This window comes from Aplidium turbinatum, chromosome 6, assembly GCF_918807975.1.
Source record: "Aplidium turbinatum chromosome 6, kaAplTurb1.1, whole genome shotgun sequence".
Classification (NCBI taxonomy): domain Eukaryota; kingdom Metazoa; phylum Chordata; class Ascidiacea; order Aplousobranchia; family Polyclinidae; genus Aplidium; species Aplidium turbinatum.
This window is the reverse complement of record NC_137477.1, coordinates 8,650,609-8,667,239: the sequence shown is the minus strand read 5'-3', so window position 1 is coordinate 8,667,239 and position 16,631 is coordinate 8,650,609. Positions and strand designations below refer to the sequence as shown.

At 36.4% G+C, this 16,631-nt stretch overlaps 1 protein-coding gene across 1 annotated transcript; it reads right to left on the bottom strand.

Moving 5' to 3' along the window:
• Positions 1-789: 789 nt before the first annotated feature.
• Positions 790-10,445, bottom strand: LOC145771652 (rhomboid-related protein 2-like). The gene is made up of 9 exons (XM_082583380.1): positions 10,333-10,445; positions 9,841-9,864; positions 8,156-8,311; positions 7,457-7,645; positions 6,696-6,838; positions 5,630-5,742; positions 4,721-4,821; positions 3,637-3,697; positions 790-3,368 (listed from the first exon to the last, which is right to left on the bottom strand). The coding sequence occupies exons 1-9, from the start codon at positions 10,381-10,383 to the stop codon at positions 3,115-3,117; spliced, it is 1,092 nt and encodes a 363-aa protein (XP_082439506.1). The 5' UTR covers positions 10,384-10,445; the 3' UTR covers positions 790-3,114.
• Positions 10,446-16,631: the final 6,186 nt, after the last annotated feature.

The window sequence follows — 16,631 nt, the reverse complement described above, 5'->3', positions numbered from 1 at the left end:
TCTATGAAAGGCCGCAGGAAGAATCGTTGAGGGCCGCATGCGGCCCATGAGCCGCGGTTGAGAATCACTGGTCTTGACAGCCTATCGATTTCGTGATCTGAATACTTTTTCGATGAAATAAAGTGTTATATTGTTTTTGTAAAATCTTACGTAAAATTAATATATTTAGCAATAGCTAGAGTTTGGAGTACGATATACCTTTCCAGTTGAACTTGATAAAAACAATAAAAAACTAAAAAGTAACGAAAAAACTAAAGGGCAATAACTACATCGGCAAAAAGATAGAATTACTCAACCATGGGTAGGCTGACGTCAACGTAGGCTATTTGTAAAACTTTTTTTAACTCGGCACTACAATAACATGGCATTGACCAATCAAGAAGCAGGAAACGCTTTAATGTAGTATACCGCCGTGGTGTTATGGGCCTACATAGAAAATCAGTAACGTTGAAGGGAGCCCAGGTGGTAATTTAGACCTGCACAATGCGACACAACTGCATCAGTTCCATTTTTTTTCGCTATTTTATAACGCCTGCTTGTTGGAAGAAAACCACCTTTTTACTCAATGATTTTACAAGTTTTTCCTCTCCTAAGCTATGTAAGAGGTCTTGGTTTTATGTTTTTTAGAAATGCCTTTTTTGAGGGATCAGGGTAGTCTAGAAGTACATGGATTAGGAATGCCATTGGCAACGGCTTTAAATTAACCTCTTAACAACCCTATTAAAACATGCCAGAGAAGTCTGCAGGACTGCAGCCTATAAGTTCACTACGCTCAAGAAATAGGCTACATGGATGTAGGTCACTATATTTTACTGTTGAGCATATACACAAAATGGAAAACAATCATCTTATACAGTTAACTACAAAAATTAACTGAATTTTACTGGTGTAAATATAGGATAAACCAGTCCTGTGGAAAATGTGAAATCATGGTTAAAGCAATTATTTGGGAGGACATAAGCACTCCATGCAGTGGATTAGCATGCTTACTTTACCATTTCTTGTAAAATAATAATCATACCCTGGTTGATGACTGTTCCAGTCATAAATATTCTTGGTTAGATTATATTGCTTGTATGTACGTATACAGCAAAGTTACGATCTAAACGGCAATGGAAAATACAAACGCACTAAAACTGTATTCAACTGGCATGCGTTGCACAAGTAAACCCATGTCACATGAAATTAGGTTGTTTCTACCAAAGCGTATACAATACATTGGGGGAGTGGGGTAGACTACCGTAGCTTTTATACCACGGATATAAAACCAGGGCTATGGAGTCAGAGGGATTTCGGCGTGCCCGAAGTCCCTTGTCCGCTTGATACTTGTCGTGTCCGCTTGATACAAAACGATCAACAATAAAAAAATTTCTTTGCCACCTTTTCTCGGTCTTGCTTCTTGCTCTCGGTATTGAGTTCTAAAGCTTTTATAAAAAAAAGTAGACGTGAGACGCCGTTTCAAGCTCAATTGCAACTTAAGTGAAAACACAGAAACGATAAAAGGACAAAATTAAAAAAAAAATCTGGCAACCCTTAAAAATTTAGCAACACTGAAGCTGGAGTCGGCCTGTTTTAATAGGAGGAATCGAAGTCGTGTATTTTTTCTCGACTCCACTGCCCCGATAAAATCAAAGAACTTTCTTGGTAGTGTTACGAAGCCCAGTGTATTACAAGTAAGCAAAAAATGTTATTTGAACTAAGACAGAAAGGTCGTCATCGCGTGAGCCGTCGACGAAGACGAGAAAGGCAAATTACATTCACCAATTTAAATTAGAGTGCTTGATTGGGAATATTGCAACATAAAAATAAAAACCAAATGACACTGAAGCGACAATACAGTTCTTCACAAAGTTGAAACTCAAAATTAGAAACAATTACTGTCATAATGAACATCATCATCATTTTGTCGGCTGCATTGCCGAGTGGTGAGAGCCCTGGAACGACGTTTGAAAGGGCGCCGGTTCGACACCGCTCAAGAGCATGCGACTGTTTCTTGGCAAGACACTTAAAGGCATGCCTGAAAGTGGTCACGAAGACTGGCTTACTTGCCTTCCGTCCTCTTCAACCACCGGGCGTAAGCCTGGATATGACAAACAAAAAAAATCATCATTTTCCCAGCAAAAGCCGGGACACCATTCCGAATCATCAAGATTGTCTCGTCTTTTTGTAAGATTGGTTCAACTTTGCAAGGTTATTTACATCGGTAGATCGTTATAGATTATTACAGAGAACAAAAACGCATCATGTAGCCTATTCGGGTTGAAATGCAATGACAAGACAGACGAAGACTAAAAAAAATACTAAATCGTAATAACTTATTTAGGAAGTGTTGTAAAAAGTAAGCACAGTATTTCAACCTTTTCAACAAAATCTAAATTTCCTTTCCGAAAACTCCACTTTTGATAGGTATTTATGCTAAAATTACTAGAAATAAAAAAAACATGAAATAAGTTACATCCGCAATGTGGTTACCGTAATAACATCGATATCTTGTAACAAGATGTAACTTATTTTCACCTCCACTAAACGTTGTCAGCGACAAGCTTGTACAAACCACCACTTGTATAAGATTTTATGCATCTCACTTTGGATATGTCTGAATCGAAATCATAACTTAAAAATAAAGCAGGCAACCATACAAAACATATGCAAAACTTCTCGCCTCACGCATCACATTCAAATAATCAAGAAGTACGTTTTTATCGCAACTTGACTACAATCACTTTTGAGGTGAAACAAATCAGCCAAAGGTAAAGTATCGCTACTTCCGGTCTTGACCGTCCAAGCGTGAGAGTTTAGTGATTGTTTCCATGAAACAGAATGACGTTGTAGTGGTAACATTTGCATCTTTTTATAAAATCATTAATTTGGAGTAACTACAATGGAGAACTTAAGAAATTGTTCACAAAAAACACATTTTCAAAATACGTAAAAGGCTCAAACAACCGTACGTTTTTTGAAAATACCTAGCTTACACTTGCTTTTGTCTACGCAAACAATAATCTTCTCTTTCAGTTCTAGAATGAAACAAGCACTAATTCTCTAGCTTTAGAACTTGGTCAGTGATCATTGATATAATAATAGCCTTATAGGCCCAGTAATATTAGCATGAAATTAGTTGTAATCGTTTTCATAATAAGGCCAGAATATGTTCCACAAAATGGCAAAGAGCATAAATGCTACATAAACACCAACAGCAATCCAAAACACAATCTTGTCTCTCAGCGACTTCTTAAAGTTGCGGAGAACAATCAATCCCATTGTGAGGCCAGCAATGGCGCCCGCCACGTGGGCTACAAATGACACCTTGGCACCAGAGGCTGTTGACTGGAATCTTCTGTAGATGGAATATCCAAAATCGGCACACACTGCAAGAAAGTCCGATAAATGCATGTAATAATTAGAATTCTGATTTAAAATTTAACAAACTTAGACTTTGCACTGTGCACTCTGTTGAATAAATCTCATTTCGAATAAAACAAAGCGAAAAATGTAGTGTCTAAAATTCCAAGCTTACTTTTCTGTACTTAGCACAGATAAAACAAAAAACTAATCAGACCTTGTTTGAAAATTGCGCATACAAAATTGCTTGCACATGACCACTTTTAAAAATTGTTGAAAGAAAAAAATACTCACAAATAAATAGGACAAACACAGTCCGGAGTAAACTCGAGAGTTTGTGCATGACATCGCCATTCTGAAACGTCAAAAACATAACAGTAACTTCGTGCCGCTTCACACAAACCACAAAAACTGTGGGGTTTATCCTACAATAAGGTCACTGGTCTCACTTCAGCCACTATTAACCAATAACGTCATGTTTAACTTTTAGAGCCGGTATATATCAGTAGTTCAAAGGTACATTAGGTCGGGGTAATTTAAAGCCCTTTTAGCAAATAAATTACAATTTAGTTTCGGGCGAGAGTTTGCTTTCTTGTACCAAAAGCAGGCAAGACACAACGATACAACAGGGTTGAGCATTATAATAATATATTTCACATATTTACAAATAGTTTTAACAGTCGAACGTTTTCGGCTTAACTTAAGCCCTCATCAGGAATCTGAAAATATTTATAAAAATGCAATTTATGTCAACTTCTTAAAGGTACTGTAACTAGCTAACTGAAGTAAACTATTTTATTAAATAAACTATTATTATAAAGTACAATTTACAATTCAATTCTACAGTGCACAATTTAACGTCAGAAGCAGCGTCGTGACCAGAAAATAGATCCCTTCACATTTCAAGAGTTGGTGGTATTGACATTCTTCTTATTAGTATCACAATAAGCATGAAGCTTTTGACGTTAGACATCAAACGATATTATAAAAACTAAGCATTTCATTATCTCAAGGACTTTCAATAGCACAAAACTGTGACGTTAAATCTTTTTTTTATTCTAGAATGCACACATCAAGAGTTATTTGATTTGTACCTTAAAAGTGAATTGTTTTCATGCAGAATTTTATTTAAAAGAAGTGGTAATAAAATGTCAATAAAAACAATTTATAAGCAACGTTACAACACACAACAAAGCTATCAAGAAGAAAGCAAAAGCATACAGCTGCGACAGATAAGTGCGCTACTCAATACCCATGTTAAGCTCGTGCAATCTTCCGGATATACAAATGGGTCTTATGCAATAATGAGCTTGTACGAGCAAACAAGTTTGAAAGAAGAAACTATATAGCTTTCACCGCCATAGTGTTGGAAACCCACCAAAATCACATTTGCTAACTGGGCAGTGAAGAGAGAATATACACCTCCGCTTGCTCCAACCAAAGGCACATAAGGGTCAAATATTGAGCTTGCCAATGAACCTAAAACCAGATTTATAGTTGAAAAAACATTATCTGGCGTCATGTTGACGTAAATTAAGCAAACAGAAAGTAGTGCTAATCATTTGAAAACAGTAGCCCGGTTCCTTTTCCTATTTATTGTTGTCAAACAAATCATATCATAAAGCAATACTATTGAATACCAAGCAAAAAATAGGCAAATTTCAAGAAATATTTTCTACCTGATCTAATAATTTATGTGCATGAAGGAGGTTCCCCTTTTCTCTTAACTTAATCATTTGTTACGTCTTTGCCCGAGTGAGGTATTTTCATAATCTCATGGCATGTGCCATTACTGCGTTGCCAGAAGTTAGACACCGGTGGAGTAATTTACATATTTTGCTAAATTTACAATCGAACAGACACTGGTGGAGTAATTTACATCTTTTACTAAATTTATAATTGAACACCTTTCTCGGTCTATTGATGAGTAAAATGTGAACGTAGATTTATAAACAAAACGTTTAAAAAACGTTTGATGATTGTTCTTCTAATCATAGTAGAAAGTAAATATATTAAAGTCACAAATGTACATAGGTTTATTGTGTACAAATGAGTGACTGTCATCGTCGTTTGAGCCTGTGGGCAAAAGGTTTATTATTCTACCACCTCAAGTTGGAGGTGCTTCCCCAGTTTGTACCAAGAGACTACTAGATAAGTCCGTCTTTGATCTCATCTTTTAAGGTATGCAGACCTCCTGGTCCATTTGATGGACGGAGGATAGTATCACCGATGATGACATGATCAGTAGTCCGTTAACGTTATGTTGCAAGTCTGTACTATAGTTTACCTCCAATTACTCCGGCTGTGTATATTGCTCCAACTCTCAATCCTCCATGCACCATTTCGAGTGGTATGCCAAGAAAAAGTTGGATAAGCAAGTTGAAGGCAATATGCTCCAGCCTAAAATAAAATTACATCAGTTTCGGTATAGCCTATACTGTTTCCTCCTGATATGTTGTGCGAGAAAAATAATCAAGAAAAAATGTGTGTAAAGGTTCTGAGTGGAAAAGAAATCTCTAGATACAGTTAAGTCATTGATAACCTGATAATGCTACATCGGATTGGAATTTGATATTGTTTGACGGAGGGTCTCAAATCAAATCCTTGTTACAGACTGAGGACATTCTTGACAAGGCGTAAATAAAGCATTGGTATGGATTCAAAGTGGATTCAATTGCTATAGTCTACATGGAAAAGTTGTGCAAGAGAGTATGTGCTTGTGCTGCGAGCTTCAAAAGCTTGACACACGTTTGTAACGTCATCTATTCTCCAACATTTCTTCTTTCAGTACAATGTAAATCACTTCCTCAGATGCTTGATGAGGGCTACGTGAATCGCCGAAAACGTTTGCATTTTGTAGTTTTGTTTTGGTAAAGGTCGTGTTATAAAGAAAAAAAATCTTGTATATAATGAAGGATGCACGTCAATGAATACGTCTGATTTATCAGCGAGATTTCTGAAACAGCAAGGAAAGCTGCATGCTGTTCTGGGGAGTCGAACAGACAATCTGTCGATCGTTCGCAAGGGGTTCTTACCATTTAGCCAGGCAACCGAGCACTGATGTACGTTACCAGCAGAAGATATCAAACATCCCATTGGATGCAGTATTATTATTGGGTAAACCTTAAAAACCAGTGGTGAATGAACAAAATTATTGTCAAACATATTTTCGTGCATATAATACAAAAATTCAGTTTGAAACAAAATACGACGATATATATGTTTATACAATATTATTGAAAAAGCTGAAAGAGATTGTACCACAGAAAATCTCCTGACCTGTTTTTACAATTACCAAACGCTATCAAACGAGTGAAAAAATATTAATTTACGTTCTCTGTAGAACCACATACCCGGCATGTAGAAACATGTACGTGACAAATCTCCAAGCCTCATATCTCCGACGTGGATCAAATATTAAAGGACTGTTGACCAACTCAGGCGAAAAACTAAGCCATTCCCCGTATGTTGCCCCGTAGTAAATGTAAACAATGACCTGAACGGCAATTTAGTTGCTTAAACATTTGTTTGTAGATTATATGTAGATATACGTAAACAAACAGCAATGTGATAAAACCAAAATTGCTGTTACTCTGAGCTACTGGCTCAAGATGACTTGGCGCATGAGCAATCTTAGGAATTTTGCAATCAAATTTTCCAGTGGAGTAGAACTGCATTGTTTTGTAAAAGTATCTGGTCTCTATATAGGCTTAGCTGTTGAAGCACTGCGTTGTTTGTCATGGGATATTTTATAACTGATACGAGACAAAATCTGTCATCCAGAAAATTGCGAAAGACCACTGCTCAAGAAAGTGGCTATTATGTTCAGTCAGTCATATATGACAGATCTAAAAAATGGGCGTGGGGAAATAAAAATATAAACCAATTCTTTCCTGTAATAAGGTAATTGTTCAAAAGTTGGCCATGTGGTCAATGTGTTAGCCTTGGTAGTATTATGATTCATACAACTTTGGTAGCTATGAATTTCGCTTCACTGCTTGCTTGCAATTAGCTTTTCATTGTCTAGTCGACAAATTTTTGCTGTAAAATTCTTGACACTGCAGAATGGATTTTACACTTAATCGTCCAATCCAGAATCTTACGCAACACATACCTCGGCAACGCTGATCAATATCATGAACAAAGGTGGTGGGCAACACGAATACCGTTTGTAGTACAATTCTTTGTCACTGTCGTTCGTCAATACAAAGCTACCGACCGCTTTCACGCCTTTCTTGAAAGTGGTCAAGTCCTCGACCTTGACCCCAGCGCCTCTGGCTACAGTTTCTGCACTTTGGCGATCCTTGAAAACAACTTAGCATGTAAAATTGCAATAAAGCTGATCGCTTCAAGCTGCTTTGCAAAATTTTAACAGCATTTATGTGATAACACCTCTGCATGAGCGCTTTTAATCACGATAAATCTAATCACATAAGTCATATTGCAAATACAACTTGATGTTTAAAACAGAAGAGATCAGGTACGAAAAATATTTTACAGCTGCAAAAACAAACGCATTATGAATAATTCAGTAATCCTATGCATATCATACTTACCAGATTTCTGGTAAAAATTTATTTGTAGTTTTCGAACAAGTAATTTTCATGTTAGCAATTCTCTATTCTTTGTGCAAACAAAAGTGAAGTGAATGAGCTTTGTTTAATTTCAGCTGCTGTGCAAACCCAGCAACAAACCATACTCTTTTTATATCACTCCAACATGTAGCGACAATAAAACGATGTAACATGGTCTCCTTTTGTAAGCTTTGTTTAGACTTTAGAAGGATCGGTTGCCTTTTTTATTTAATTCGTACCAGCTTTTGTAGTTCCTCTTTGGTGATATAGCCATCTTTGTTTGAGTCGGCATACTGAAGCAATTTTCTAATGGTCGTTTCAGAGAGGGAAGTCCTGTATGTTTCCACTATGTCTTCAAATTTGTTCACGGGGATTCGACCGCTTGAACTTGCATACTGAAAATTGACGTCAGTTTTACTCAACCAAAAGCAATGTAAAATTTTCTTTAACGTGATGTGAGTTTTTGGTCAAAATTTGGCAAAAGGAGCAAATACCATGAACTGGTCAAACAAGTTGTTTTGTGTTTATCAATTCGAATCACGTTCAAATATTTCAGTGACAAAACGAAAATAAAGTTGGTAAAAAAACAACATTAAGGATAAACTTAGCAATTCTGATTTCTCAATGGAAATGAAAACAAAGCCATTTCAAACTCGAACTTCGCTTCAACAAGGCAGGAAATGGCTAAAGTACTTTTCCGACCACTACCAATTTACCAAAGCCGTACAGTATATAAAACAAAACTTTTCTTGTGAAATCAACTTTCAGTTTCACCCAAACTAAGTCGAACCTGAATGCGTTTCACGCCTATCCGAATCATTAATAGGCTACTGGTTCTCAACGGCGCGGATGTCAGTATCACTGACTTCAAGCACATTGCTTTTTGTAACGTCATCGATCGATTTCCAACAAAGCGTACTTTGAAACGCTTAATTTTGGCTGCGATAATTCTTAACAGCAGGTATACTGTACATAAATACCAGTTCAAAATGTGCACACGAATGTCATCATCTGTAGTAGAGTACAGCATAAAGCATTTAACACAAATGTTACGTCAATACACGTTTGAAATACTGCGGTAGGATAGATTGTAGATCAATTCATCCATTGCAGTGAACTGGTTTTGCATTGCATGACAGCTGGAGCCGCTATCGCATAAATCTACAGTCATAAGGATATTTGGCTGTCACAAAAGCTATTGAGATTACATGTGTACCTAGTCAGGATATGATCTATTAACTGTAATCAAAATACTCAAACACAGGTCCATTACAGTCAGTTGTTCTTTTTTTTTGGAGAAAGTGATGCGCTAGTTCAGTGGTTCTCAACCGGGGTGCTGCGGCATCTTACGGTGTCATTTACGTTTCGCAAGGGTACCGCAAGTTATTAGAGTAGCGTTATCAAATATCGCCCAGACATTGAAAGGATTTGCGCTAAAACTCAAGCGCAAATTACGCTCTGACTTTGTTTGAAATGAACTTCATCAAATGGTTCATGATATGATAGGAAGCTGTAGTTTTATTTTTGCGAACACTCTTTTCAAAATTATTTTTATTTAATTGCAGAAACTTTTTGGTTTGACTGTGGGTGCCGCCAAATCTATTGGTTGTTTGCAGAGTGCGTAAGCCAAAAAAGGTTGAGAACCACTGCGTTAGCTAATGCTATGGGCTGGCAAAATTAGAGCCTTTTACATTGATTCAATGCCTGCAAACGTTGAAATAATGTAAAAAGGACTGAGGTTTGTCAGCTCGGATATGGACATGCAGGCCTTAGGCTATTTGGTCAGCGCTTATCCACACTTAAATGAAACAACAGATCTGCGGTGTAATTTTGAATGGTAATTTGAATTTCCGAGCATCGTTGACAAAATTACAGTCAATACAAAAATAACAACAACAACAAAAAAAGAACAAAATCTACTTACTCTGTCAAAGATCCATGTGATATCCTGAAACAAAAATTAATAATTATTCCATCAATCTATAATCAAACAACGTTGAAATTTTATAACGGATACATGACAATACATTTCAAGCAGCATGGGTCTCATACAAGAATAAGACATCATCAATTATTTAAAACTTGGTGCATTTGAAGGTTGTCGAAAATATAGTCATGTTAGACGTGGACGAAAAAAGTGAAAGCACTTCATTGTTTTATCTTTTGTGACATTGGGAAAACGCATTTAGTGACACAATCCATTGAAAGGTCTGATTTATCATTCTCAATCATTGAATTGCAATGTAATTCAACAAGCAGTAAAAAATGTCAGTTGCTAAAATTTCGTTACAAAGTGTTTTGAATGAAGCAAGGCAAGACAAATTTCAGATTTTTAACAACAAATAGTATACCTAGTGTAGTCTTGCGTTGCAAAAGTATTATTGTATATATGTTTATGACTTTATGAGTAACTAACCGGTTGGTTGGATGAGGAAATCGCTTTCATTCCCATTTCTTCGTCAGCCATTTCAGAGCTTTACACAAACACTTCCAAAAATGTTAAAATATTGCAATTAAGATTTTGTTACTAACGATGCATTAAAATATTTGAAAATTAGTATTCCTATTTCTATGACGATGCTAAGCTACAGTTTTTAGCAGTAAACACAGCAGGCAAAAAATATAACTTTTAAGTTATGTCAAAAGACGGAAAACTAAAGAAAAATATAAGACCCTTAAAATTGTAGACACATTAAATCGATGTTTTCTGATCAACGATCACAGTTATAGCCTACTATAGTGAAATCTTGCTTTGCTTCCTAAAACAAGGCTGGATGATCCAAGGAAGTTCCTTAGCATGAGACCTGATCGATGGAAGTGATGATCAAACAACCCGAAATTAATGTTGAACGACATCATTAATCGTTGATTTTACTGCTATTGCCTGAGTCAATGAAGCTCGTTAATGTTTTCGATTGTTTGTTTTGTCAAAGCAATTACCTGCGGGCGACAGTTGTCCCGTTTTGTTTCAACGACTGGCAATGTTGAAACGATAAAACTGGCTGTTTTCATTGTTTGGGTTTGAGCTACGCAACCTGTAACCTACAATGTTTACGCTATTATCATCAACGATAAGCTGGTCAAACCAAAAAATAAAACGGCTTTTTTTCACCAGAGAAAAATCTAGAAAGTATGGTTCAAACAAAATCACATCTCATGGAATTTTTGACTTGGTCATTTTATAACAGTTTAGATGAGCTATGCAATACGCCATCCCAGTACGTGGGTTGTGGGTTGCTGTGCAACATATTCTTTCAATGGTAACAAAAGTAATGAAGGTTTTTCGCTGGAAAAATAGTGACAGTTTATATTTGTTCGACTATCTGTTGCTCAATATTGATGCTGCAGTTATTTAATCTGATCCGTGAAGATTGGAGACACCAAAGCAAATCACATAGAAGCAAACGTACCTAAAAAAAAATTGTTGAAAAAAGTACGTCTGCTGGCACATGGGCTGCTGCATAGAGAAGGGATGCTGTAGCTCACAAGGTTGGTAAGGGAAACGATTCTGATAGTTTGGCGTTCGTCAATTACCTAAGCCTACATTTCAGTTCGGATCACGAATTTCATTGGAAATTTTGTCGACAACGTCTTGTTTATAAACGTTAGATCTATGTCAAAGCGATTGAAAATACAACTAGCAATTGACTTGAGTCACGCCTATATTTACACACAACGCTAGCATATGACTGTTGTCAAAGAGAACTTTACGTTGATATCACAAATAACTCGTTGTTGGGATTAAAATGCTTAGTTTCTTTCAGTAAAGATTTGAAACGCCATTCTTACCCAAAAGCTGTGTTGTAGTTTGATCTATCAAAATTATCATACAACGACGAGCGATTTTAAGAAAATGAACATCTTAAGAAAAATTTTTTAAGAAAATCGCTAACTGCAAAGTAACCTAGGTTTAGATTAAAGTAGGTAGGCGGGCTCTCACTTCAACGTCCAGATTTATACATTGCACCATTTCTCACATCATTGAACCGAACGCTAATACTTTCGACTGATGTTGTAATACAATCGTAAGTCAATTCTGTCCTGGGATAACAAAGCAAAAGCGAAAACCTCATCAAAGCTTATGCTACGTTCAGCAACAGTAGACTGACATTCCTCATTGTCCACAATTTTAGCTTGGTATCACTCAGGTCTACCTTAGAAAAAATAAAGCTCATCTTTAGGTAAGAAAGTATTCGAAATGTAACCAAAGACTACTTTTTCAACTTTATCTTTTATTGTAGGTCTATTTAAGCACAAGCTTCAGAACAGTCGTTCCCTTTTTAAGGATGAAGTTTCACTTTGAATTGTTTATAAGTGGTACAGAACTACCCTTAAGCTTCATTCAAACTGACTGAAAGCGACCCAGCTCTCTGTTGGCATAATGTATCTCAAAAGGATTGCAAAACAGCTGAATAATGTTATGAAAGCTGCAGAGAAATTTAACGCTGTTTTATCGATTTGCGGAGTTACACTTCAGCTCAGCTTCATATAAATAACCAGCAACAAGCAAATTCAACTCAATTCCTTTGTCTCGTATTCTACAACATTCGTGATACCATTACTGCAACAATAAAAAATTAACTACAAATATCTTTCTCGGCAGCCGATTGTAGCAAGAATTGCCAGCGATAGACACCGTGTTTCGCCCATGAGACTGCTCACAACACAACTGCTTTAAAAGGAAATTGTGGCCACTTGCAATATAGATTTTAAATTTTTTCTTTCAAAATAAGCTTATCTCTCCAACCGCTGTAATATTTTTACCTCCGCAAGAACAAGCCTCAGCCGAAAGCAAACACAAAAATTAAGCTTTTCTGCCGCCAGACGTTGGTGACTTGGTGTATGACGTATTGCATGGTTGAGTGATCATCAAAGCGATAATGAAACGTAATAGTCCAAAGGGAGGCTCGAGCGTTTGAGAGGCTTGATGTTGTTCTTTGCTGACAAGTTTTTGTTTTTGGAAAGGGGCGAGAAAATTGCCTAAGAACTTGCACTAAAGTACGCCTTTACCAAAAATTTGTAACAAAAATTAAACGGACCCAACTTGTTTCCCCAAGCTGACGAGTCAAGAGCCGCATAGCTCTGGCGAGCAGCAGTTCAATAGCTATACGCTCAATTGCTATGCCTATACTCTTTATTGTTATACACAAATGAAGTGCTTTTAAAAGATGATTAAAAGACGCTGTTCTATGCAAGTTAATATAATAACGAAAATAACCAATGCAATTATAGGCACACTAAAGCGTATGCAAAATAAAATAATTCCTTTAGCCTATAGCCGTACGATATCAAAACATTTTAAGGGGGCAAAAGAAATGTCCACCCTGTTTCCTAGTTATGTGTACGCGTATGTGTTAACCTATAATAAAAACAAACGTAACGTTGTGCGTAATTTGATGTTGTAAACAAGTCGAAAGCATGTGCAGGCAGTGGCTTACGCAGGGGGGCATTGGTCTATGACTTTCTCCCTTCCAAAAATACAAAGGACATACGTGTAATTTAATATGTAGACCGTAAAAACAGTGACATACACAAAAACTGTGAGAATTTATATTGCTCCAACCGATAGTTTACCTTAAAACTTGCAAAACCTAGGAGTTATTAAGGAGTTACTCTTTGTCAAAAAAAGTCAAATTATTTCAAATTCACCATTTCCTTTTAAACAATCCTGCATACCCCACTGTGTATAGGATATGTATGTATCAGTGATGTACGCGCATACAAAAAATATTGACGCCGTCAGCGTAAACGCAAACGTTCGAAAAACCATACGCCGTATGCGTCAACGTAACTTGTAAAAAAAGTTGCGGTGTCAGCGTCAGCGCATACACTAGCGTAAACTCATTTTGTTTGCTAGGTGCCAAACATTCACACGGTATAAACCACTCGAAACAAACAAGTTTTATTTTGAATTTCCACGAAGAAACACAAGCATCTGAAAGTGTTCATCTGACATTTTGCTGTGTTTTGGTTCCAATATATTTTTGCCCATTGAAAACATTCTTTCAACTGCAGCGCTGGAAGGTATTGGCGTGTTGTAGCGAAAAAAATACATTAAAAAGTATGTGTTGACGCTATGCGCTAAAAAACCGCAAAAACTTTACGGCGTAGCCTCAAGCGCAAACTATCCAAAAAAATGTGGCCGTAAGCGTTAGCGTAAACAAAAAGTCTACGCCGCAAGAATGCGGCGTGGAATTTGCGGCGTATACGTACATCTCTGTAGTATTCTCAGTACCTATGACAGTGGACCAGGAAGCAGTGGCGTATCAGCGTCATCTGCCGTACATTTAATACTTGGAAAATTGCCGCCCCCTTTATACCACTACTTCCTTAAAATGCAAGGTAGGCTGATAAACATTCTATACAATACGAAAAATACCAATTTACGCTGTAAGAATATCATTACAAAACACTACGGTGAGTAATCTAAACCTTTAATAAGCTAGTGCATTGTCAGCCTATGTCGACTGCTGTGTCCGCTGATTCTTACACCAATAGTAGGTTTAAAGATTAGTTATATTAATTTGCTTTCATAAACAATTCAAGGCTATATTCGTTAAGCTTTTGAAAATACAGAATCAAGAATTGTTTTTGGCTTACTTTGAAAATATGCTAGTTTTGATACCTAATCACTTTTCATAAACAAAATCGACTTTTATCAACAACTTCGTTCCTTCTCAAAAGTTCTTAAGTTCTGTTTTAACAATTTCACCTTCGGAAAACTTTTCTCGTAAGCTTGTTCATAGAAGCATAAACATTGAGGTAAAGCTTCAAGACAAAATGAAATTCAGTATCAAGTCGCAAACAAGCCCACAGTACTTTTAACCTCTGCAGCTGTTCAGCGTTTTTTTTTTAATGTTTAATGGCGACATTTGCTTCATGGAAGTTCGTTGAATTGAGGGATTTCTAATAAAAACTACCCAAACTCCATATTTTTGTATAGGCTACTGAAATTTGGTCTTTAATTCTCTCATTAGTTCCGCTTTTCAACAATGCAAGAAGGTTTAAAACGTTGAATGTTGTAACTTGTAGGTAGGGTTATTCAACAGAATAACATGAAATCTGATTTAGTGCGGAATACAAATAAAAAGAACTAATAGAAAAGTCTAGTCAAAAAACATTTTAGTTACTGTATTTTGGATAGCGGAAGAAAGAGACGTGTCGGAAAGCAGAGCATTAGAAAGGCTTTTTAATGGCAAGATAACATTTAGCGATGAGATTTGACGTTTCACAATTATTTTCTTGGTTATTTGGGTTATGGCAAATTTTTCAGATGACCATGAAAAGAACAATTTTATTTGCATGATGAAATGTAATCGGTTTCATTCTTAAAAATTGTTCTTGGCCCTTTTTGCTTTCTCAAATATTCTGCCTCTGTGTTCTTTTTAACCTAAAGTTGTGGGGCGACCTGATCTCATTAATAAACACATTCTTTATGCAATTTTAAATTTTACATTTAAAACTGGGTAAAAAGGTTGTTTTTTCAACCATAAACAAACATAAGTGAGTAACACTACAACTTTTAACATTATACAACAAACAGAAATAATACAATTTTGGTAAAGAGGTCACTTTCTTCAACCACAGACAGAAAAACAGAAATGAACTAGCAAATGTTTTCTACTACGCATATCGTCCTTTTCAAGCCATTAAAAGAAAAATAATTTACCATGCATAAGAAATACTGGAGAAACATACAGTACAATATAGCAACAAAACATGGTCTAACTCTAATTTAAGCATTGAGAAACGGCTTATCCTGCTCACATAAGAAATGATTACACAGCACCACGGGTTAAGTATTTGATAGAAGAAAAGTTAATTGCAGAAGAGGAGTGTCCAAGTAGATTGCGCAAGATGGATGAAAACACAACATGAGATAATTGCACAAAACAAAGCACAATAGATAATTTGCAAAAAACGGCCCCAAAATAGCCGTGCCTCCTCCCCCGGATGAGGGCACGATTAACACGGCCCTGAGCACACCCTCCAAAGCGCAAATCCTTGGTCGATCTTAAGTGTTTTAACCAAGTTTTTATTTTTAAGAATTGCATTTTTCCTGTTCGGTATAGCGAGCTGTTAAGCGCAGAGCTGTAGGCCTAATTAGTTTCTAAGTTATCGAACTTCAGTTCACATTGGAAATACCCATTTTTTCATCATAGTTTGTAATCGTTGAATCAACGTAAAATGTAGCAACTTTGCTACCTGAATTTATATACCCAGGGTGGAAGATGTAGTATTTCGGTTGAATTCATCAAACTTCGCTTAACGTATTGAACATAAAACAAGCCAGAAAACCACCAAAAACAGTTCAAATGTGTCTATTTTCCACTGTTTTGCAGAAAAGGTCATTGACTCTGAGAAATTTTTTGCCTGCCTAATTGTTATAGTTTAATCTATCCACTATGTTGCTCAGACAATCAGATAGGCAAATGAAGAAAGGTAAACATTTACAGATAGCACTCTTTCAAAAAAATCAGCTCTGTTGACTCTTTTTATGGACTGAATCTCTTGTCACAACAAAATTCTTAAGTCAAAACCAGCAGCAAAAACAACTCCTGCAGATACTTATGATTAAAAAAACTCAATGGAAGCGGATGGAGGAAGGCTAGGTTACACTATCAAGACTATTTTTTACTATTGCTCTATTACAATGAAGCTATCCGCCTATTTGTGTTTAATGCTTGAGCATAATGGATAACTGTAAAAAGTTGG

Bases quoted from the DNA above. Each gene is read 5' to 3' on its own strand.
- LOC145771652 (XM_082583380.1), bottom strand. From the start codon at position 10,383: ATGGCTGACGAAGAAATGGGAATGAAAGCGATTTCCTCATCCAACCAA. The intron at 7,646-8,155 runs GTACGAATTAAA...GTTGTTTTCAAG, and splicing joins AAGAGGAACTACAAAAGCTG to GATCGCCAAAGTGCAGAAAC. The intron at 5,743-6,695 runs GTATGTGGTTCT...ATTTTATTTTAG, and splicing joins TACATGTTTCTACATGCCGG to GCTGGAGCATATTGCCTTCA.